The sequence below is a fragment of the Gadus morhua genome, chromosome 1, assembly GCF_902167405.1.
Source record: "Gadus morhua chromosome 1, gadMor3.0, whole genome shotgun sequence".
NCBI classification, from domain to species: Eukaryota; Metazoa; Chordata; class Actinopteri; order Gadiformes; family Gadidae; genus Gadus; species Gadus morhua.
The window spans coordinates 8,267,835-8,292,862 of NC_044048.1; the positions used below are offsets into that span (position 1 = coordinate 8,267,835).

A 25,028-nucleotide genomic window follows, 5' to 3' on the forward strand; every position below is an offset into this window, starting at 1 on the left:
TCCTTCTTTTTCCCCTCCAATCCCCCCCAGCCCCTGCCAGTTTGGTTAAATATATGTTAAACAATTTATACCCCTTTCAGCCTCGACATCAGATGGATCCCACCTGACCGAGGCCTCGAGTCAAGTACCTTTGCAGGTGATGTTGTCCTCGTCCAGGATTTGGTCATCAGCACAACCGCAGGACCGCCCGTCAGGAATCACCAGGCAGAGGCTGCTGCAGCCACCGTTATTGGACCTACAGGCGTTGGTACCTAAACACACACAGACCACCCCACACATAGGGGACACGCGTTGATAAAGGGACCGACGTTGTGAACCAGGCATAGGCTCATAGCCGTGGGCTGTAGAAAGGTCACGTCGTGAACTCAGCGGCCGGCACTCGGAGGGGGTGGCGTGGACTACCTTGCTGCTGGTCAGCGTCGTACACTCTGATCTCGAAGATGGGGGGCCTCTCGTTGCGGAGCAGGGTGACCGTCTTGGAGTCCTGGTCCAGCTTGTAGATGCTGCCCCCGCGGTACTCGTTCCAGAACAGGAATTGTTTGTAATGACAGAGTCCAAAGGCGTGGTTCAGCTCCTGGCCCTCGTACACCACCTGGGTCAATCACAACACAGCAAGGTGTGCGTCAGTTTAAGTATATAAGCTGTTAACTAGTGTCTGTATAGCAACGATATTGGTACACTGGAATAATGGATTACATAAAGGAGCCATTTGTAGCAAATTGACTGTATTTAATCATAAAATGACTATGATAGGTCATCAGAGGTTTAGCAGACATGCCTAGTCAAAATAGTGGCTTCTCAAACCACAAGTTACAGCCAGTCTGTCCTCCTCTAAACATTCTGTTCCGTTCTTTTGGCCTGTGTGTTATGATTCACAGCTCTCTGTCTTGCCAGTAAGTAAAATGGTGTCTAAATGCAGTGCGCTGCAGCCATGGTAGCAAGCAAACAGAGATTGTGATAGATTCTAACAGACCTAAAAAACCTTGTGCTCTTCCAAAAAAGCTTCATGACCCCCTTCAATATTAGGAACTTGGACTGCAGTACCCATGTCAACGTTACATGTAGTCCTTTAACATATAATTAAATATTACATTAATGTTTAAAATAATCTATTTAAAATAATGGAATGTAGAAATATTTACGCACATTAATTACATAAATATGTTATACTTAAAACATGCCTTAAAGAGCCATTGAAACCAAAACCGATTTTGTCTTAAATGATCGCCAACATAATAATGCATGCCATTTTATCGCGGTAATTTAAATAAGTCCCTATTTATAAAAAAAATATGAGAAAAGGTAAAATCCTATGTTTTTGCTTTCTCCCCAAAGCGTGATGTGAACGTTTCACTCTGCTGGGAGCGCAGGTGGCGTTCTTCACGTGACGTCTCGGTAGCTGTTCTGAGACTAATAGTCTAACGGCGGGGCGTGTGTAGAGGGTGAAGCTCCGTCTGAGCAGTGATTTATTTAATGACCATGTCCAAGTGAGGTTAAGGCTTCACCTGTTTGGCGCATTTCATTTCGCTCATTATAACGCTCGTTCACTTCGACGGTACTAGCAAAGTAGCAAATCACAACGCCCCCCTCGTTCCTAAAACTCTCTATTTTTTAAATCTCATAGTTTCAATCTCAAATCCAGCTGAAACAGTGAGCTCAATGAAGCTTCATCTACTAGAAACAAGCATTCTCCCGAACAACCAACCTTACGCGCGCTGCTGTTGAGGTACACCATCTCGATGCGGTCGTAGTAGGCGTCCACCCAGTACAGGATGCCCTGGGGGATGTCCAGGCTCAGGCCGTTGGGCCAGAGCACCGTCTTGCTGGTAAGGAACACCTGGTGGTTGGAGCCGTCCATCCAGGCCTTCTTGATCTTGCCCCGGTTGCTCACCGTGGGGTCCTCCTCCCAGTCCGTCCAGTACATCCACCTGTGGCGGCAAAGGCTCGATGTCAGACACTGTGTTTCTGTACGTCATTCAAGTGAGTAGAAGGCAGAGGGGCTCTGGTTGAAGTGAAATGAAAACTAATGGAGGTTCTTCTAGTAATATCGAGTCACGCTAATAGCAGAACTAGCCAAATCAAGCTAGCAGGTCAATGTTGTCTTTCTCCAGGCACCTGTTAGCAACAATTAAATACACTTATTGAAGATAAAAAATTGTACCAATAAAATAGCTTCAAAAAAACTAAACGTATAATAATAATAATAGAAAAGAAAATCATACAGCCACAGAAATGTGTACAGACAGTCTTTCATTATACATACATCATATTCTGCAGGCCTGTTACACAGAAGAGTAATAATAGAACCTCGTAGATGGAGCCACTATGACATGAATCACCACAACATGACCTATCGTATCTGGCACAGCCGCTAGTTTATCTCCTGTGTGAATCCAGCTGATCCAAAGGGCTTGTCTAAAATGAGACATTGCTTTAAAAAGGTCACGGGAGACTATGCAGGCTATTTGTTACATGGCCAGACTCAGAGGCCTACTGGCCAGCACCCTAATGTCTCACCCATGCTGGGGATCCACCACGATGGCTCGAGGGTGCGTCATCTTGCCCTCTATGAGGGTCTTGCGGGTCTGGGAAGCCTTCTCCAGCCTGGCCACACTGATGGTCTTCTTGGGCCCGTCGTCAGTCCAGTAGAGGTTACCTCCGATCCAGTCCACCGCGATGCCCTCCACCGTGTGAATGCCTGCAGCACAAAGCACATAAGTTCTTACACGATTAGATCTGAAGGCATAGTGGTTGAACCAATCAGAGCAGAGTCATTTTCCATCCATATAGACAACAGAGAGTGGTTCCTTGCAAGACTACTATGGTGCACGTTTTTTCTCGAGAAAATAACAGCATTAACATATCATCAATTCACATAAACTCATATTTCCCAGAAACAAACTGTTAGTTTGAAGAAAGTTGACCAGTTAATCTATCTTGAAGCTAGGCCGTGATAGGAATGCAGTCTGGGTTGTATATCAAACTACAACTCAAATTCGTCTCAGGAGGTAAGCCGCCCACGAGCCGGGCATATCAAACTGTTTATTGCCCTGCCTCTCTGTGATTATCCTGTTTATACTACTTGTTGCTTGCAAACATAATAAAACAATTTAAATACTTTAAATTGTTTTTGAATGCTTTTTCTTATACGTATTGCATGCTTATTAAATGTATACACTGTTTGAGTTAATCTCCCTCAAAAAGTAGTCCCCTTTAATCGATCAAACATGTTTTGGACACCTTGAAGGGCATTATCCCGCTTATACCATGGTCACTTGCCAAAGAAAAGAAATTAAGTTCATTCATTTATATTTTCATGCGTTTTACAATCCACATAACGTTTTTCACACGCCATTATTTAGTTTCCCTGGTAACGCCCGAGGGTTTGACTAAACCTGGAACAATCATTACCCTTCCATAAGGCTATTATGCAACGTTTTATGCAAACGTTCGTTCCTCCAGTAAATAGGACGGACCTTAGCTATGACTTGGCAATGGGAGGTATTGTAGTCCGCTGAGCTATAAGCCAGAGAGCTAACGTTATGGATTGTACATATTTATAATTTGAATTCGTCCCAGCCTTTATACCACAGATACTCTAGGGTCTATAGCATATAACCGGGTTGTCTGATCACAGTTTAATTCATTTTTCACAATTTGCCACTTCTCGTTTTGAAGAATAATCACAGCGCCATTCGTTTCAATTGGAATCGCGACGGTCTATACTTTCAACGTAAAGTGTACATATTTATAATTGGAAATTCGTCCCAGCCTTTATACCACAGATAGTATAGGGTCTATAGCAAATAACCGCGTTTTCCGATTACAGTTTAATGCATTTTTCACAATTTACCAGCTCTCGTTTTGAAGGCTGAACAGACAAGACAAGTATTCCAAAAAATACAAGCGGCGTATTGATCTACTATTTGATGACACTGTGCTCAGTCAGCAGCAAGTAGAACCGAAAAGTCAGTGGGCAACCTGCCGGGTTAATGCCCTCCTCCCAGCCAATCAGAATCAAGCATTCATAAATGAAGTAGAATGATGCATTTTAATGTATTGCATTCCAAATCCCTGGAAGATAAATTAGTAACTAAAGAAAATACCAAACTCAATCCCTCTACTGTATTTAATTCCATATTTGTTTTACTTAACTCTGTTTGGATGCGCAGGAATATCCATGTGCTCTGTTAATTTACTTGAAAACGTCATTAACCTACGTGGAACCAATCACTGTGGACTTGCCTTCCTTCAGGATGGTGTCCCCATCACTGCCGTCTATCTTCTGTCGCCCGATGATGTAGCTGGTGGCGTCGGCGTAGTAGATGAACTCGCTGGCGGCGTGGTAGTCCAGGGCGCGGGGGTTCATCAGGTTCTCGATGGGGATCATGTACTCGTCGGGCACCTTGGCGTTCATGTCCATGCCCCGGATGATGCCCGGCCTGCCTTTACCGTACACCAGGAACAGCTCGTGTTCGGGCCCTGACAAGCCGACGACAAAACAGGAGGGTCACGTTTTAGCGCTTTTCCATTTGAATGAACGTCTGACTGGAATCGTTTACAGAGACGAGTTTGATAAGCGGTAAATTCCGTTTTATCACACCTTTATATAAACATCGATGAAAGGGTCGGGCATATTCCAATCTAGTGGACTAAACGGCCCGGCTATTACAGTGATGAGTAGTGAAATAAACGAGTCCGTAACTGATGCAGTCCTTGTGCAACGACAGTCATTGCCCTTGCTGCAATGACAGCGAGGGGCTCGTCCTTTGTGAAATATCCCCCCCCCCCCCGCCCCCACACCTCCTATTCATGTGTAGTCGATACTCACTCTTGCAGGACTTGCCGTCGCTGCCCAGGCTGTGGCCCGAGCGACAGCGGCAGGTCCGGGTCTTGTGGCTGTTCCCCAGCAGGCAGATGTCCGAGCAGCCGCCTGCCTTCCTAAACTGGTCCAAGGCACAGGCATGGCTGCGCACTATGGGGGCAGGGGGAGAAAATTGTAACATTATACCTTTTGAATCATGAATATAATGGGAGATTGACTAAATCGAATGTCACAAGATTTTGTTATCCATGTAATCATTGATCTATAAAAAAAGTGTGAAGGTGAATTCGGAGGCAATCGTTATCGACAAGAGTAGCGAGAGTATTTTACGTGTTCTTTGGGATAAAGCCTTTAGGGCGAGAACGTAAAAAGTCAGTTTCAGACTTTTCCTCAAACATCAACGCATAGTACCCATGCATACGTCCGACTGTGCTAGTCAGTGGTTTGGTACCTTGGGGCTGGCGCCTCTGGTGGTAGACGTGCAGCGCCGCGCCTCGGTCCACGCGCGTGACCACCTGGAAGTCGGAGCTGTTGAAGCGGTTGACGCGGATCACGCTGGTCTTGGGGTTGAGGTTGCCTTCGTCCGAGTTGGTGGCGTACAGGTAGTTCTCAAACACCGTCAGCCCGTACAGGTGCTCGATCTGTGGAACACACAAGGATACTTTCTTTTTATGCTTTTATGATAGATTGAGGTAGACTGGAAGTTATGGGAGATAGAAGGGAGGATGTGCAGCAAGGGACCACGGCCAGGTATCGAACTCCGGTCGCTGAGGTACGGACTGAGCCTTGATGGTACGCTCTCTACCCAGTAAGCCACTGGGGCCTCCCATGGACACCTTTTGACTCATAGTAACTGGGGATTGGACCAGCAACCCACCGAGGGTGATGATGACAGTTATTTTTGTGCCCGTGTGTGCTTGCCCCAAATCAGCCTTGGACTAACGGCTCTGAAACCAATGGAACAGTTGTGAAACCATCAGTTTTACTGTATTGGTTTACTTTGTGATGCATGGTCAGGTTTGATAATATATCCCCCGCCATCGCACTGCAGCCCTGATGTCATTAAGATCATTAGTTAGTGAGCAGGTTGGCCCAGCCAGGCTCCAAAATTGTATATTTAGAACCATTAGCCTTGAACATAACACACTCCTTCAGTAATAGCAATCAATCAAGGCAGTAAAATAAACTGGAATCACCCCCTGAGGAGAGCAGCAGAAACGCTTTACAAGGCGATGCATCCATCTCCTGTGTGCTTCCGGGTTCGGGACAGGATAAGGGTTGGGGTAAGGGTTAGAGTAAGGGTTGGGGTAAGGGTTAGGGTAAGGGTTGGGTGGGTAGACAGTAGCTGAAGGAGATAGAGCGGGTTGGCTGGTAACCGGAAGTTCTCTAGTTTGATCCCCGGCTCCTCCTAGCTCCTACTCCGAGTGTCGAGGTGTCCCTGAGCACGACACCTCACCCTGACTGCTCCTGACGAGCTGGCTGTCACCCTTTGTGGTTGACTCCGCCGTCGGCGTGTGAATGTGTGAATGAATGGTTGTAAGCAGTGGTCGAGTTGTAAAAATCCTCTAATTCGCAAAAAAGGTTTATCCGCTCGCTTGAGGTGGTTTTTGAGAAATGCGAAAGAGAGTAAATTCGCAAAATGGGAGATGGAAACACATTTTTCGAAACAGCTGTGACGTAGCGAACTTTGAACACACAGGACTGACAGTCTTTCCGATTTCCGCATAACGACCGGCCATAGCGACCCTGCCGACATCAACGTGTAACGTCATCACCCTATTCCACTCCCACCACTTGATGGAAACGCACCTAATTCAAATTACTTTTTTGCGAACTTTCTAAAGATTCGCATCAACTTTTAGATGGAAACGCAGCTAGTGTCTGTCTCGTACGGTGTGGAATGAGAGCTCGTGAAGGCACTATTGCGTAAGTACGCCTGCGTGCTTGCGCAATAGCATACTGCCCGAGATTGCAGTCTCGCTTTCAAATCTGTCCCTGGGAAAAGTAACGTTGCGGCAATGCGCCAAATTGAAAAAGGAAACCGCTATAATGAAATAGCGGTAATATTTCTACATTAATTGATAAAACAACAGGGGATGGGAAGGGGGGATGGCTGTTTCTGAAGGGGGATGATTTTGATCATTTTAATTCCAAAGGGGGATGCCCTCCCCCCTCATCCCCCCTCAACTCGAGTGCTGGTTGTAAGTCGCTTTGGAGCGTGCGAGTGTGTGGTCCTCCCTCTCGGTCTCACGCCTCACCAGCAGGCCTTGGATGATGGTGTGGCGGTTCTTGCCCTCGTAGTCCACCACCTCGATGTAGTCCAGGTAGGCGTCGGCCCAGTACACCAGTCGGTTGACCAGGTCCAGCGTGATGCCGTGGGGGAACACGATCTTGCTGTCCACCAGCTTGGTGCGGTTCTGCCCGTCCATGTCGCAGCGCTCAACCCGGGGTGTGGAGCCATAGTCGGTGAAGAAGACTTTCCTGGAGAGGAGGAGATGAAGCCACAGCTGTTTGTGTCAACGGGACCTTTTAGTGAGGTCACTTAGTTAAGAGGAAATAAGAAGGTTCTCCAAATTGCAAATAGCTTATTGAGAAACATCCTGTGTCCGGTTGGAATGAGAGCAAAGAGAGAAGTGGAACAGGTACAAAGAGGAACAGTGATGAACGAGGAGCAGATGACGTGGCTCTAGCTTTGGAGGAAGGTTTCAGCGAGCCACTTAGTCAGCCAAGACCCAGACACAGCTTCCTTGCCGTTGAAAAGAGATTTTGCAGAAGAGGAACAGAATCGCCACGAGACAGCACTTCAAGGGGTCAAGTGCGGTCAGAGAGCTTACCCCATGGCGGGGTCCAGGGCGATTCCCTTGGGGTTGTACAGCTCCTGGTCCAGCAGGGTCACGCATGTCCCGCCGTCCTTGTTGCAGACAAACACCCGGTCGTCCACGTCGTCAACAAAGTAGAAGTTTCCGGTCAGCCAGTCGATGGCCATCTGCTCCACATCTGTGGGAGACCAGAGGCAGGATGTCAGCATTTATGAATAGGACCAGAAAATAGTATTAAAGACACTGTAGAAGAGAGAGAGGGAGATGGAGAGGGTGAGAGAACTCGATATACACTGTAACCAGGTCAATCACTTTGAACAGATGAGCAATAAAGATACACAGCTTTTTTAAGCCAGTGTGCATAATAATAAAAGAGAAAAGAGTTAATGTAAGTTAAGAACAGAAATAGCCCTGGCCATAATATCCCATAACACGTTAATATATTGAATATTTAGTCACCTAGCTGGATTTAAACCATAACACGAGACTAGGTGGAACATTTAATATTATACTAATATAATAGTAAGTTATCTTGCAGGATTTTAACCTTACCAAGTTAATATATGTAATCTTTAGCCTAATTATAATTTAATCATTTGTCACTGGGTTTGATTGTAATTGGACATACCAACACACTGCAACCCAAACTCCAAAGTATATTTGTTTGAAGCTTCGTCGCACGTAAAACAGGTTTTATAGTTGGATAAAGGTCCCCATACCGTTGCTTCGTGTTTAGCTCACTGGGAGGGGGTTTGGGGGCAACATGGTGCCGGAACTTGTGGATGCATTCCCTCCACAGCTGCCTATGCTTAGCTAATGAGTTTTTCATATGTTAAAACGCACTGCGACTTGTAAGTCGAATAACTTTGAATAGGTGAGTTTTCTGGTGCATCGTCATCATACAAAATAGTGACGTTTCATAGGGCAACAAGCATCCATGGAAACATTTCTGACAGTTACATCAGCTATAGGGTCAGTCACTCCTTAGTGCCGTTCCACGAGGGGAAAAACATGTTGGATTTTGTTGTAAGGCCTTCTCACACAACAGATCTCTCAGCCTAAACAGATTAATTGGGGCCTGAGAAACAAGGGGGACTTGAGTCCCAACCATAACTATGAATCTCATCTGTGCCCTAAATACACGACTGCCCTGTTTGTTTTCTCTACCGGATCTCAGAGCAAGGAGAATCAAACCTGCCACCTTCAACGACTTGCATCAATATATGACCCGATGAGGACATCCTGAAATGTCTACAGCCACATGTTTTATGGTTCACCACTACCATCCTCAGCAAGCAAGTAAGCCTGGCCTATCAACGTGCTAACAAGGCCCATTCACCTGGCCTGTTAGCCAGTGTTAGATGCAACTTGGGCCTGCAGGATTATTTTTTTTACGTTTACAAAGAAATGCCTCTGGGTTGGAGAGCAACCATGGGAACCGTGTTGTTTGGAGCTGGACTCACAGTAAGTAGCACAACAAAGCGTCTGGACCCAATGTACCCTGGATGCACTCTGGTTACATGTGTCAGCTCTGTGTGTCTGTGTGGTCAGCTGTATTCCATTCGGTCTTGGGTAATTTCAGTGTTTCATTCAAAAGGATACAAAAATATTACTCATGGGTACTTGTTCCTCTAAATGACACTGTAAATAAAAAGATCTCTAGATCAGAACTATTTGAACTTAAAAAAGATACTCTAGAGTCTAGAACCATGATAACACATGATATAAGCTCGACAACCATAATAACATGCATGGCGCGGTTTACATTTGTACTTTTCATTAGCAGAACAATGTAATCATTTTCAAATCCATGCAATAGAATAGCGAGCCGATCATTATCACAAAATAAACCCAGACAGGTATGACGAACAAATTAGCCGTTGCATTATCCCTTACATAGCACACAAGTGCAAAATAGACTTTTTAACTGTGTTAACACAGAAAGTAAACTGTAAAACTATGAATCCATACAATATCAACTCTGGAACTATGATAGCACACAATGGAAACTGTAAATCTATGAAACCATACAATAGAAAATCTAGAACCATGATAAAACACAATATAAACACTATCTAAGATAACACACATAGTCCCCAAAATAAACAAAACAGTGCAGGGGCCAACCAAGCACTTCACCAAACGGCTCAGCCAAATCCTCTAACAGCGGATAAGGGGGTTGAGCCCACTGCTGAAGGAACTGGGTTGTGTTATGGTAGAAGTGCGCGCAGACCACTGCTGAAGGAACAGGGTTGTGTTATGGTAGAAGTGCGTGCAGACCACTGCTGAAGGAACTGGGTTGTGTTATGGTAGAAGTGCGTGCAGACCACTGCTGAAGGAACTGGGTTGTGTTATGGTAGAAGTGCGTGCAGACCACTGCTAAAGGAACTGGGTTGTGTTATGGTAGAAGTGCGTGCAGACCACTGCTGAAGGAACTGGGTTGTGTTATGGTAGAAGTGCGTGCAGACCACTGCTGAAGGAACTGGGTTGTGTTATGGTAGAAGTGCGCGCAGACCACTGCTGAAGGAACAGGGTTGTGTTATGGTAGAAGTGCGCGCAGACCACTGCTGAAGGAACAGGGTTGTGTTATGGTAGAAGTGCGTGCAGACCACTGCTGAAGGAACAGGGTTGTGTTATGGTAGAAGTGCGTGCAGACCACTGCTGAAGGAACTGGGTTGTGTTATGGTAGAAGTGCGTGCAGACCACTGCTGAAGGAACTGGGTTGTGTTATGGTAGAAGTGCGCGCAGACCACTGCTGAAGGAACTGGGTTGTGTTGTCGTTGTAGTGCGAGACTGGAAGCATTCTCTAACACGTTCCAGCTGGGGGTGAAGCAGCCGAGGACACTGAGGAACAACCAGGGAGGGGGCTCTGTGGTGGAGGTCGGGGGGGGGGGGTGGCTTACCAGAAACTCACTCCCCCACCCCCAACAAGCCCCCTGTTTTTTTTTAATCAATGTCCTCTGCTGCCTCGCCCCCAGCTGTGGCAATGGAAAATGTTGCCGGGAAATCTGCATGAGCTCCGCCCCTTTTCCTCTTCTATCTCCCCCCCCCCTCCCATCGTAGTGTGGAGCCCCTGCTACCACTTCCTGCCCTGAACACCACACACTGCTCTCACTCTCTCTAGAAACATTTACGTTCACGGCCCGACACACACACACACACACACACACACACACAAACACACCAAAACAAGTGACACACTTATTTGCGTGGAGACTTTCAACCCATTAACCTTTTAGTTTCCGGTTCCAGCCGCCCTGTGACATGTATAGTGTGTGCCTCTCTGTGTGGACCCGGTAATGTCTCACTAATAACAACTTTAGGACGTGGTATTGTAGGCTTAATGTACCACAACATCTCAGCTGATCATAAGCCTATAATACGTCCCTAGCAACCCTGACCCCAACCAATCGATACTAACCCTACGACCCCCCAACCAATAGACCCCTAATCCTACAGACCCCCTTACCCTACGACCCCCTAACCCCCTAACCCTACGACCCCCTTACCCTACAGACCCCCTTACCCTACGACCCCCTAATCCTACGACCCCCTAACCCTGCGACCCCCTAACCCTGCGACCCCCTAACCCTGCGACCCCCTAACCCTGCGACCCCCTAACCCTGCGACCCCCTAACCATAAACAGGAAGGAGAACAAGTAGGAGAACAGGTAGGAGAACAGGTAGGAGAACAGGTAGGAGAACAGGAAGGAGAACAGGAAGGAGAACAGGAAGGAGAACAGGTAGGAGAACAGGTAGGAGAACAGGAAGGAGAACAGGTAGGAGAACAGGTAGGAGAACAGGTAGGAGAACAGGTAGGAGAACAGGAAGGAGAACAGGAAGGAGAACAGGAAGGAGAACAGGAAGGAGAACAGGAAGGAGAACAGGTAGGAGAACAGGTAGGAGAACATGTGGGCTTGTTTCGGTGGTCAGACGATGAGGGGCACTGGAGGTTCTTCAGGCCTTTCATCCTCACACACGTGTGAATCACACCTGGAACACTGGTCTGCTCTGGTGCTCAGAACCCATAAATATACCTGAATCCTGAACCTGACACACACCCCCACCCCCACCCCCCCGCATACATACACTTTTGCGAGACTTATTGCAAGGAATCGAACCAGGAGCATATTTGGAGACTACTTATATTGTGAAAGAGCACAGAGGCGTCCCCTACGGAGAGATGGCCGACAGAACTTTGGCGTCAAGCCAACTATTTCTGGTAGGCTATTTCTTGTCCCTTCTGTTATCAGCCACACAGAGGGATACACTAGATTGCTTTATGAAACACTGTCGATGGGGGAGGTCACCGTGTTTTGGCTTCCTTTAGGAGCGTGTTGAAGTGCAGGGACTGCACGCATCTGTTCCTGCTGACATAACCCAGCTGAAGAATGTAAATACCACTGGAATCACAAACGCGCACGCGCACGCACACGCACACACACACACACACACACACACACACACCCCTTGAGCCTAGAGTCGGTCCACTCCCTATACTGCAGCGGTCAGGTCAGAGGTCAGTGAGAGGCTGACTGCTCCACGCTAAACGTAGCCTGCGGACCAGACCCTGATAGTGTGGAGGCAGGGAGTAGCGGGGCATGGGGAAGGAGATGGTCACACGCTTCAGTACAGAGGGGTGATACAACGCTTCAGTGTGGGGGGATGATACAACGCTTCAGTGTGGGGGGATGATACAACGCTTCAGTAAATGATGGGTGATACAGTATGGAGGGGTGATACAGTATGGAGGGGTGATACAGTATGGAGGGGTGATACAGTATGGAGGGGTGATACAGTATGGAGCGGTGATACAGCATGGAGGGGTGATACAGCATGGAGGGGTGATACAGTATGGAGGGGTGATACAGTATGGAGGGGTGATACAGCATGGAGGGGTGATACAGTATGGAGGGGTGATACAGTTCTGAGGGGTGATACAGTATGGAGGGGTGATACAGTATGGAGGGGTGATACAGCATGGAGGGGTGATGCAGCATGGAGGGGTGATGCAGCATGGAGGGGTGATACAGTATGGAGGGGTGATACAGTATGGAGGGGTGATACAGTTCTGAGGGGTGATACAGTATGGAGGGGTGATACAGTATGGAGGGGTGATACAGTATGGAGGGGTGATACAGTATGGAGGGGTGATACAGTATGGAGGGGTGATGCAGTATGGAGGGGTGATACAGTATGGAGGGGTGATACAGTATGGAGGGGTGATACAGTTCTGAGGGGTGATACAGTATGGAGGGGTGATACAGTATGGAGGGGTGATACAGTATGGAGGGGTGATACAGTATGGAGGGGTGATACAGTATGGAGGGGTGATACAGTATGGAGGGGTGATGCAGTATGGAGGGGTGATGCAGTATGGAGGGGTGATGCAGTATGGAGGGGTGATGCAGTATGGAGGGGTGATACAGTATGGAGGGGTGATACAGTTCTGAGGGGTGATACAGTATGGAGGGGTGATACAGTATGGAGGGGTGATACAGTTCTGAGGGGTGATACAGTATGGAGGGGTGATACAGTATGGAGGGGTGATACAGTATGGAGGGGTGATACAGCATGGAGGGTTGATACAGTATGGAGGGGTGATGCAGTATGGAGGGGTGATACAGTATGGAGGGGTGATACAGCATGGAGGGTTGATACAGTATGGAGGGGTGATGCAGTATGGAGGGGTGATACAGTTCTGAGGGGTGATACAGTTCTGAGGGGTGATACAGTTCTGAGGGGTGATACAGTTCTGAGGGGTGATACAATATGGAGGGGCCCTAACGCTCCCCTAAGAAGACCTGTCGGATGCAGGGTGCGATCCTAAAACTGCAGCGGTGACATCTTCACTTGCAAGTGGTGGTGGTGAGCCATTCCAAAGACAATGGTGTATTATTTTCGCCTTGTCCTGCCTCAGAGCCTCCACACCAAGCCTCCACACCAAACCTCCACACCAAACCTCCACACCCAGCCTCCCTCAACGTTTCACGCCCGGGGCCGATTCTCAAGGGAACAAATGTACACACACAAACACACACACACCCCTGCCTAACCCACACACATACAAAAAAGATACTGACACACACCAACCGACTGGCAGACACCTTTGTGCTTTGTCTGCATTGGTGTCCCTTCTTTTAGGACGAGCAATAACTCTGTCTTCCTGGGGGCCACTACAACCCATGACCCAGATGGAGACAGTGATAAATCCTGTGTATGCTTGTGTGTGTGTTTGTTTTCCAAGTGATGAGTGTCTCTCAGTTACTGCAATGCCTGCGGCTATCCATTAGCTCCACTAGCAGACATTTCACCCTTCATCATTTATCAGCAGGATGCAAATTGGCAAACGGCGGAAAACAAACACATACACACACAAACACGCACGCACACATTGTGAAAATCCTTTAACACAATATTGACCTTGTGTAATACAGGGAAACTAAGTAAAGATTGAACGTGCACGTTTTGCACTTTGAATTCATTATTCATTCATTGGGTAGAGCACGGATATTCATCCCAACTGCCTTAGGTAGAGAATGCATTTCTGTGCATGTGCTGTGACCCGCCTTCGGTAAATCAAGCTGCACCGTGGCTACTGTTTGCCCGTCATGGAGGCGGTGTAATCTTCTGGCCCAGATGTAGCTGGCAGCCGCGTATGGATCATATCACTGCCAGAGATTGGGTATTATGACAGGTCCTCGTGTTCATTTAAGCAAAACCCTTTGCAGGATGACATTAGGGTCACCCTTCCACATGCCGCTCCTCATGCCTGTGCGAGCCGGTTCCTGGTACAGAACAGGTCGGAAGGTGTTGCAGTCTTACCTCACTTGCCCTCGCAACATCAATGTTGGTTTCTGAAGGCGCCTTTCGTCAATGGAATAGGCTAGGTCTTTTGTATAGATTCAAATCCCACAACCCGAGTAAACAATCAACGTGAGCGACTAAATGGTAAAATGACATGCAATTATACTGCGCTTTTCTAACCAGTGGCCACTCAAAAGCGCTTTACAATATTGCCTAACATTCACCCATTCATGCACACGTTCCCACAGCGACGGCGGAGTCAACCATGCAGGGTGACAGCCAGCTCGTCGGTTAGCAGTCAGGGTGAGGTGTCTTGCTCAGGGATACACGCGACACTCAGCTAGGAGGAGCCGGGGATCGAACTAGCAACCTTCTGGTTACCAGCGAACCAGCGAACGTAACCCCATCCACCTCGTCTCTCATTCCCCCCCCCCCCCCCCCCCGCACATGTAAACAGGGACTACTCACGGTGCAGGCTCAGGGAGATGTTGATGGTGCGGACGTCGCCCAGGACCTTGAGGTCGGGGATGTTGGCACACTTGAGCTGCGTGGTGGCGGCCGTGTCGCCCACGTCGATCCAGCAGACCATCTCCAGGGCGTACACAAAGTCCATGGCCATGGTCTGCTTGGTGGTGATGGAGGGCAGGCGCGAGGTGGAGCCGCTCAGCGAGGTGCAGCGGATGTCATGGAGGTTGGCGATTAGCAGCATCGGCAATCGATCCACCGGTACTGGATCGGGAGCGGGGATGATGAGAGCGATGGAAGAACGGATGGAGACACAGAGGGGGTTAAAAACAATGAGCGTGCAGAGAAACGCCTGGGATTGTTGACTGGAAATAAAAAATTGTAGGTCCTGGCACTAAATGTACACACTTATTGTATGTCGTACTAAGTTATAGTACTTAGTTGTGTAGCAAGCAGCTCAGGGCCACACCCCCGGCCTCCACCTTGCCCCGCCTCTAAAAAACAGCACCTTTGTGGAAAGCTCATTGCGGTACTGGCTCGTAGTGTCTGTAATTCTGCATCAAGGCTGAATTTCCTGAACGTCTTCAAATACTGTATTAGGGGCCCACTAACACCAAAAAGCATCCATAAAGTAGCATGCCATGGGACCTTTAAACAGTAAGTTATTACAAAGGCATTGGGGGTTGAACCTAGTGAGTGCCTTTCAGCAAGGGACAGTCCAGCCCCCACTTCAGCAAAAACCACAAACGATGGGAGGAAATGTAGAAAATATGTGAGCAAGACAGTTTGGTGGGGCGATCGACTCCCAACCCAAAAGGCTCTGGATTCAAACCTGCCATCTACCTGTATACATCCCTGAGAGTGAGCGAGATACCCAACTCATACCCGCTCCATATGACATGTCCTGCATCAACACTCACTTTGGATACAGTCGTCAGCTAAATGATCAAAGTAAATGAGAGGCTGCAGTTTCCCAGGTCTCCTCTTACCGTTCTTGGCCTTGCAGGACCGGTTGTCGGGCTGCAGCAGGTAGCCCTCCACACAGCTGCAGAGGTAGGAGCCCTCGGTGTTGGTGCATGTCTGGCTGCAGGCTCCGTACACCATGCACTCGTTGAAGTCTGACAGAGACGGGATTGCCAATTAACACACACACACACACACACACACACACACACACACACACACACTGGGGTGTGAGTGGTCACACAAAACATATCCACAAAGCCCTTCGTAAATCAGAGGGGAAACTGTAACATTGTTTCTGTAATTACCAATGCCTCAGGTAAAGTTTGATCCAAATTATTGGTATTAAATGCAGATTTTATGCATACTATATGCATATAGTTCTGAAACTATATTAGGCCTCTCACAGGGTAGGCAGTCTGAGTCTATGTTAAAATGGAAAACCTTGAACGAAAACCGCATAGAGAGTTCTTTGTTAATTTCCTTGAAGCACTTGCATTAACCACAAACAAAATCTCTCACAAATAACATATCAAATCTGATGGCAGACGAGCTTGTATCTGGGTAAACAGAGAGCTTCATTTTAATTTGCTTCATATTTGTTCATCCAAAGCGTTAAGTTGCTCGGTGTTAGCGTAGCCTAGCTAGCCTTCAGGACATTGTGGATGCAGTTCGGCGTTAGCACAGCAGAGTTGGCGGGCAGTCTCCTTGGGTGTCTAACCTTTACAGATCTTTCCGTCGGGGCCAACCTCGTAGCCGGGGTTACAGTAGCACTTGGGGCCCTCATGTGTCACCGAGCAGTTGAACTGGCACCCTTCAAAGTGGCATCCCGGTGCTTTTTCTAAATGGAAAGAGGGAAAAAGGAAAAGATAAGTTACAAACATCCTATGCAAGCAACTCAAACACAAAAGTAGCTCCTTCAGCATCCAATGCTTGGTGTTCATTTGTAAAAGTCAATGAAAGCTATATGAAATGGCCGGTAAAGTAGTGCCAAATCCCAGGGCCTGTAGTACAACTCCTGCCACGCGTCCTAATCCGAATCTCTGTCTTCACACAGCCAAACCGTTGTAACAAATCACATGTCTACAAGGGCACTTTTGCGCATGCATTGTGAATACCTGTGTATTTGTGCACAGAGGAGGCATAAGTTTCACAGGAGACTCAGAAACGCAGAAATGTAGAGAGTAGTACGACACACAAACACACCATAATAAGGACCCAGCCTTTTGGCAGAGGATAAAAGATTAACACAAACATTCCTCAGGTGGCACCATCTGCTTATTAAATATGTCGCTAGTTATTAGTACTTGCCCAAAATTGGACTGCAACTCGTTATTAAGTAACTTGGTTAGCTATTTTTAATCCCATTTTAACAAGCTTGCATCTGTTGTTGCTTAAAAGCATAACATACCTCGGGAATTCATAATAATAATGAATAACTGAATAAACATGGACAAGATTATATAATGCAACACACACACACACACACACACACACACACACACACACACACACACACACACACACACACACACACACACACACACACACACACACACACACACACACACACACACGAGGGGCCGCCTGGGACAGAATTCATACTTGTCGTTTTCCCACCTAACCGTGCTCAACTGGCCCCTTTGTTCTCTGGCCTGCACTCACACTAGGCCATCTGGCCGTGGCCGTTGGCTGTCGCAACTGTGGCCTGGCCACGGTAGGCTCTTGTACATACGTCATCACGTCGTAACACGTCATCACCAAGCGTCCGCTGCATGGACCATAATAAAGTCTGCCGCCAGTCAGAGTTTTAACAACAATGGACCACAACACAGAGAACACAGTTCGCACTTTGCTGAGTCTGTAGCTTATTTGGAGCCGTTCTCAGATAGAGCCCACTCTCACTGCTGTTTTTTTCGAGTACGCAAACAAGCGTAAACATCGCTTGACGCCATGTTTACTGTTTAATGGGAAAGAAGGCTCGTCGCCTTTATTATGTCCATGGTCGTCGCATGGACTATACGTCATCCAGCTCAGGTTGCGTAGCCGTGCGTGTGCGCATGTCGGCTCATTAGCATCTGTGACGTGGCGACCCGTACCGTAGCAGCACACCTCTCCCAAGTGGCCAAGTTGGCCCGGCCTGGCCAGACTGGCCACACTCAAACTGGCAGATTTGAGCATGATTAGGTGGGAGAACGGCCACGGCCACGGCCAAATGGCCTAAGGTGAGTGCACCCTTATACTCCTTTTACATGTATGTATGAGAGTTTATAGTAGTGTATGTGAGAGAGCATAGTAGTGTGTGTGAGAGTATAGTTGTGTATGTGAGAGAGTATAGTAGTGTATGTGAGAGAGCATAGTAGTGTGTGTGAGAGAGTATAGTTGTGTATGTGAGAGAGTATAGTAGTGTATGTGAGAGAGTATAGATGTCAGCTATACTGTAATGCGTTCGCACCAAAAAAATATTTGGTCGCTTGTTGGCGTTGTTGCCTGAGTTTGAGAGAGGCTTCCTCTTGTGACCGCCAATTCATTCTCAACCATGGCCGGTCTCTGGCCAGGAACTGAGGAATCAACTCACTTCCGTTTCAGTCAAACTCTCTCACACCCACTACTATTCTCTCTCACACACAATACTATTCTCTCTCACACACACTACTATATTCTTTCACATACACAACTATGCTCTCTCACATACACTACTATACTCTCTCATACATACATGTAAAAGGAGTATAATAGTGTGTGTGTATGAGTATACTGGTGTATATGCAAGATTATAATAGTGTGTGTAAGACCAAGTATGAATTCTGTTCCAGGCGGCCACACACACACACACACACACACACACACACACACACACACACACACACACACACACACACACACACACACACACACACACACACACACACACACACACACACACACACACACACACACAGTTTTTATAGTTTCACTTATTCTCTTTGCACTACAGTGTACATCCCAACATGCCTAGGGACAACCATTTTAAGATTGCTATGTATAATTAACCAGCCATTTCCATTATGACTTGGATGCATATAATGCTACCATGAAACCAACCGGAAGTGATGAAAGATTCAATGAAAGATTGTGGCCTGACATGTCAAATGTTAAGATACTAAGATATTACAGAAAAAGTTATTCAGAAAAATATCGAGCTGTAATTATCAATGCCTCAGATAGTGTTTGATACCAATTATTGGTATTAAATGCATTTTTTTATGCATACTATATGCATATAGTTCTGAAACTATATTAAGCCTCTCACAGAGTATGATGTCTAAGTCTATGCTAAAATGGAAAACCGCATCGAGTTCTTTGTTCATTTCCTTCCGGTGTTCTTTTGAGTAGAGCTCGTATCTGGGTAAACGCAGAGTTTCATGTCATCTTGCTTCATATTTGTTTTGTCCAATCATGTTGCCAGAGGCATCTGTCAGCGTGTAATTGGCTATTGACAGCCAACACAAACTGGAGCAGCCTGACCCCACAAGCATGTCACCTTATCACAAGGTCTGTTAACCTTTCAAATCAACACTGGATTTGGCCACTGATTAAATACAGTATCTATCGAAAGCTTCATCCACTCGTGCATATTCGTTTTCTTAGGCACAATATCTCTCTGACGAAACAAGGCAGCTTTAGGTGGCTGGCCAAGCCCTGTGCCTGCTCCCTACGGAGGTTCTGCTAGGTAGAATATGAGGGTACTTCAAGCTCACACCAATACCGCATTACTACTGATGCTCTGGGTGCTGTCCACGCTGTAGGCCGGAGAGCAGGGAGGTAAGGGGACGTAAAGGGCCAACATTATAGAAAGACTGTGGCACTCTGGGCCACAATGGCCCTTTTGTTGTTGCCCCACAGAGAGGAAGGGCTCCGGGCAAACACTGTGGCCCATATCGAATCTATTCAATAAGCGCCACACACACACACACACACACACACACACACACACACACACACACACACACACACACACACACACACACACACACACACACACACACACACACACACACACACACACACACACACACACACACACACACACACACACTATTAATTCCTCGCTTAACCTCAGACTCCAACCGATTCCAAAATGCAACAAAATATTGTTAGTCATTTTTGGTCACTTCTATTTTTTCTGTAAACCATTCAGCACAGATTACATTAATAGTTTAAAGAAAGAAGCAAAATAAAAGTTAACTAAAAGTTTAAAAGATGCGGCCATGAGCTCAAGGAGAAGGAACGAATGAGAAAAACAAGAAGGAACACAGAGCTGGGAGAGTAGAGGAAGTGTCTGGTGGCGGTGCTGGCCATGCTTTGGGGGGTGGGGAGGTGGTGTGGGACAGGCCTGGGTGCACAACAACAGCAGTGTTTCGGACGTTAATGAACAAAGCAAATAGATCACGCTGTGGCTCTGCGGAACAAGCATGCTAAAAGCCATTGATCCTGTTGCGTCCAGGAACCCCCCCCCCCCCACACACACACACACACACACACACACACACACACACACACACACACACACACACACACACACACACACACACACACACACACACACACACACACACACACACACACACACACACACCAGAACAGGGCTGAGGACGTAACGGTGCCCTGAGAGCCTATAGGGCAGTCAAGCACACATCTGCTGGTTAGATATTGAAGGCTTTAAGAGGCGGGATCCAAATAATAGGGGAGAAGAAGGAGCGGAAAAGATGGGAACTATCATTTCCCCACAATCATCACCCAATGATTCATGGCCCAGACAAAAACAAACAACGCCCATTGAACAATCACAAAAAAAAAAATCCCGGTAGCACTCGAGACAGCAGTAGATGCAGCAGAATTTGAATCCCTAATGGGCATACGCAGGACAGATTAATCCGCGGTGTGCGTGTCGCTGGCTGCGACATTCCTCCTAGGCCGGCAGTCACACCGTTGGCGGAGGGCATGTCTGCACACGTCTACCTGAGGTAGACAGCAGCATGCCAGAGCTTTACGAGGTCTCCTCCACAACCTGTCCTAGATCAAAACCATGAACCTCATAAGAGATCCTATCATGGTTGCCAGACACTGACAAAGATAGTTTGTTTGATGCATCGGATGGCATTCATCTAATCTAAGGTCTATAAATGGATTGGAAATTCGTAGATTTATTTGATGCACCTTTTTTTTTGTGGTCATTTTCCGGTAAATAGGGTAGATGGATACCAGTTTGTTTATCACAACATGTTTGTGTGCTTTGGGAAAGTGAGGCTGAGCAGAATACAGAGAGAGTGTTTGCAGACTGTTCTCTGAATGGGGGCGTTCCCAGGGGAAAAAAGGGGCCAGAGTTATCATAAGTAAACAGAAGAAGGGCTGAAGTCTGTATAATGAGAGAACATCAGAGTTGGCCTAAACTGATCCCAAACAAGGGCAGCATGCTACTCCCCCAGCCACCCAAATAATTAAAACACACACACACACACACACACACACACACACACACACACACACACACACACACACACACACACACACACACACACACACACACACACACACACACACACACACACACACACACACACACACTAGCCAAATCCGTTTAAAAAGTAAACTAAAATACACAAAATCAGGGCTGGAACATAACTGATCCTTTCTTTACAATACAATAGATATAGCAAAATAATTTAAAAAAATTATTAGTCACACCTAAAGAGTATCAAATCCCATTTAGTTGAGGAGCCACTGCAGAATGGAGATCAAACTGCCTTTTCCACACCTCCTCGTACATCGAGGGAGAGCTAGTAGACCACAATACAGCCGCTGGCGAGTCCATCAAGCAGGGCCTTCTGTGTGGCGTGGGGAGGAGGGGGGCAAGAGAATATATAAGTACAGCAACCATGCCCCCTTTCCTGCCCACCAAACGGCATAAAGGCAATGACCAGAATGCAACCTTTCCCATGCAGCAGATGACAATACTACACTTACACCATTGAACATATTACTATGAAGACCTGTCCCCTTGTAGTGACAACACTTCAGTATGCATACAACTATGATCAACCACTGTCCCCATGCCGTTACAGTACAGTACTATTCAGGCTGAATCCTGGGGGTCAACACACATTGCGTGGGATGGTACAGCAATTACAATAACAAAGGCCCGGGGGCCTAACACAGGGGATCGGATGGCCGTCTCATTACCAAGATGACATCAGTTCGTCCTATGTGGTGTCACCCTTAAACCTCGGTCTCCTGGTCTGTACTGCACCACCACTGTAGAGGTAGGTGGTTGAGGTCTGAAAGGCTGCAGATGGATTTTGTGATGGTAATCAAGCCACTGAACTCTGTCCGCCTGACCAACAGAGTGGAGCCTTCCAGCCCTGGTGCCGGCCCAGACGGCCTGCTCCGTCAGCAGCACTGAGTCAGGTGAGAGGAACTGCAGCCGCAGCGGTCAACGAAAACCCCCAGAGCCTGTGGTCGGCTATGGCGCGGCCACGGAGAATGACTTTGGGTTGACCTCGGACACGCGCTGGAAAAAAGCGCCGGCTTGCGAGGGGGAAGACGAGACCAGCGCTGGGCCAGCCAAAGGCGCACTCTGAGAAGTTGGTGGAGTGATGGCTGCTGCAACAGCAGGAGGCATCTGGAGGGGTCTCAGACAGCGCCTCTCAACACAACTACCAAGATAACACATCTCATAAGCCTGCATCCCCGCCGCAGATAATTTTTCAACATCATCTTCATCATTAACCTCCCAACGTCTGGAGCTAATCAGCCGGCCAAGTGTAGAAATATGGGGGCCAGTCTAGTGGTTTGAAATGGAGAGATGCTCTGTTTGGGCGAAAACATCACAGCAATTCGATATCAAGCCAAACTGAAGAAAACGTGGAGCGGCAGACCCGCTGGAGCTGAGCCGTCTCTGATACGGGGTCAAAGACCAGGGGGTGGCCGCCAAACATGGGTTGAAGATGTTCCCGGAAACACCATTTATTTGACTTTATGCTAGTGTCTGGTTCCAGAATAGGCAAGTCTTGGTGTGCATTAGTGAGAATGCATACATGCTTGTGTTTTGAACATGACACATATGTAGGAATGTAATCTGTGTGTGCATGAATAAATATTTGTTTTGGTTGGTACAGCTGTGTACTTCAGAATATGCATGTTCCGCTTGTGTGCGTGCGTGCGCGTGCGTGCGCGTGTGTGAAATGTTCTCACACACATGTTCAATTCAACAGACCAAACGTGAAAGTAGACTAACTCTCTGCATGTTGACAATGATTCCCTCCGCATTGATAACAGATTACTGAACAGCTGCAATATTCTTGAGCAGATGAGCTGTTTGAACACTGGGAGGAGACCCATAACTGTTACCGGACTTTGTTTCATGGCAGCAGAGGGTTCACTCAAATATTTGTCAACCTGATGCAATATTCCAAATTCAGCAGCACTGATTTCACTGTTGTTAAAACCTAAATAAATATTAATTCTCTGACACAGCAAGACAGCAGGATCAACCTAGTACATTTCAGGGCGGTTCTCCCAACAGGACGAACATAGATTGCTATCTGAGCAAGGGACTGCAGAAACGCTCGGCAAGTAGAGCCCTTTGTCTGCTCCAACAAAGACAGACTCTAGGGTCTCCACGTGCAGCGTCTGCAGGCCTGCAATTAATACAGGACGGTTTGACGGGATTCTTCTCTGCTGGCATCCAAGCCAATCTGCTCCTCCTTCCATAAGGACTGAGGGAACAGGCCTTGAAGCCAGGGCTTATTGATAGAAATTAATGACACTTCCCACACAAAAGCAAGACAAAGGTTTATAATGCGGGCAAACATAATGGCTACACATTACCATGCTCTGGCATTGAAGTTGGTTTTGTGTAGATAATCATTTGTGGTGGTGCAAGAAACAGATATTAAAAGACAGATTCTCCGACTGACCCCAGAACTCTAAAAAAAATTCAGTCATTGTGAATGCATTGCGTAAAAAAATGTGTTTGGGTGCAAAGGAGTTTGTTACAGTGAGGCCCCTCCCCTAAACCCTTTACATGCACATGTGTCGGTGTAAAGGAGTGTGTTATGGTGCGTTCCAGATGGAACGCACCATACGCGTCTTTGTGATTGTGTCATGTCATTGGCTAGTCGTTGTTTATTGTCATTTACATTGGCCTCTTTAGCAAACCAGCTCGAAAACAAACATCACAACTTTAGATTGTATTGCAAGCAAAGTAAGGCCGTGCAATGCATAAATTGGTGACCGGAAAAAAATAACAATATAATCAAGTGTGTAAGAGCCATTTAAAATCGACATTAAAATGACCTATGACCTCTACAGTGAGGCCCCTCCCCAAACCCCTTTACATGTAATTGTGTCTGGTTGTGAAGGAGTGCGTTACCTCTGCAGTGAGGCCCTTCGTCCCAGCCTTCGGAACAGTCAGGGACCCCATCACACATTTTGCTCAGATGGATGCACACGTCTGGGTCCAGGCAGCCATGCTCGTTCACGGGACACTGGTTCATCCTGTGGTGCGTACCTGAAACAGGGCCAAAGGTACGGTTAAGCCAGTGGATTCATAAAGCATGTAAAGCGGGACCTGGAAACAAACAACTCCACAAAAAGCATCAGTTGCTTGGCTGCAGGGTAGTCCAGCGAGCAGCCTCCTAGCATCCTGGAGCCAGAGGCCAAACCCTGAGTCAAGTCCATGACTCAATGGTCAATTGAGTTATGAATCAACTTTGTCTTAAATGATAACTGCTTCACACTTTCAATTCTCATTGTATCATCTCCAGGAAAACTGGAAAGGGTACAGTGATGAGGATAAAATAAAGTAATGTCATGATGATTTTTTATTTAACCACAGACCTTGACCTTCCCATACCTTCCCTCCCCTCTGGCTGAATCCCATCCGTCTCCGAGACAGGGGGAGACTGTCAGAGAGGCATTCTCTCTGTCCTATCTAGTCCACCATGCCACATCCCAGACTCCGCTGATAACGGATCTGTAGCCGCCAGATGCTCGATAAAGACGCAACGGTTCCTCACTTGTCTTGGTCTGGTTCAGGGACAAAGATATGCAGTCTACCGTCTAGAGGACAGACTGGTAGCCATGAGGGATTTGCTTAGAACTCAAAA

At 47.2% G+C, this 25,028-nt stretch overlaps 1 protein-coding gene across 1 annotated transcript in view; it reads right to left on the minus strand.

The window, feature by feature from the left end:
* The window catches only part of LOC115543056 (low-density lipoprotein receptor-related protein 1), a 94,610-nt gene that overhangs the window by 50,191 nt on the left and 19,391 nt on the right, over positions 1–25,028 (minus strand). The window contains exons 3-15 of the mRNA XM_030355608.1: positions 24,293–24,430; positions 16,601–16,720; positions 15,906–16,034; positions 14,920–15,180; positions 7,660–7,822; positions 7,084–7,306; positions 5,277–5,466; positions 4,832–4,975; positions 4,246–4,482; positions 2,518–2,698; positions 1,706–1,928; positions 403–592; positions 129–251 (exon numbers count right to left, since the gene is read on the minus strand). Coding sequence (XP_030211468.1) covers positions 129–251; positions 403–592; positions 1,706–1,928; positions 2,518–2,698; positions 4,246–4,482; positions 4,832–4,975; positions 5,277–5,466; positions 7,084–7,306; positions 7,660–7,822; positions 14,920–15,180; positions 15,906–16,034; positions 16,601–16,720; positions 24,293–24,430 — 2,322 coding nt within the window. The remainder of the gene's footprint in view (positions 1–128; positions 252–402; positions 593–1,705; positions 1,929–2,517; positions 2,699–4,245; positions 4,483–4,831; positions 4,976–5,276; positions 5,467–7,083; positions 7,307–7,659; positions 7,823–14,919; positions 15,181–15,905; positions 16,035–16,600; positions 16,721–24,292; positions 24,431–25,028) is intronic.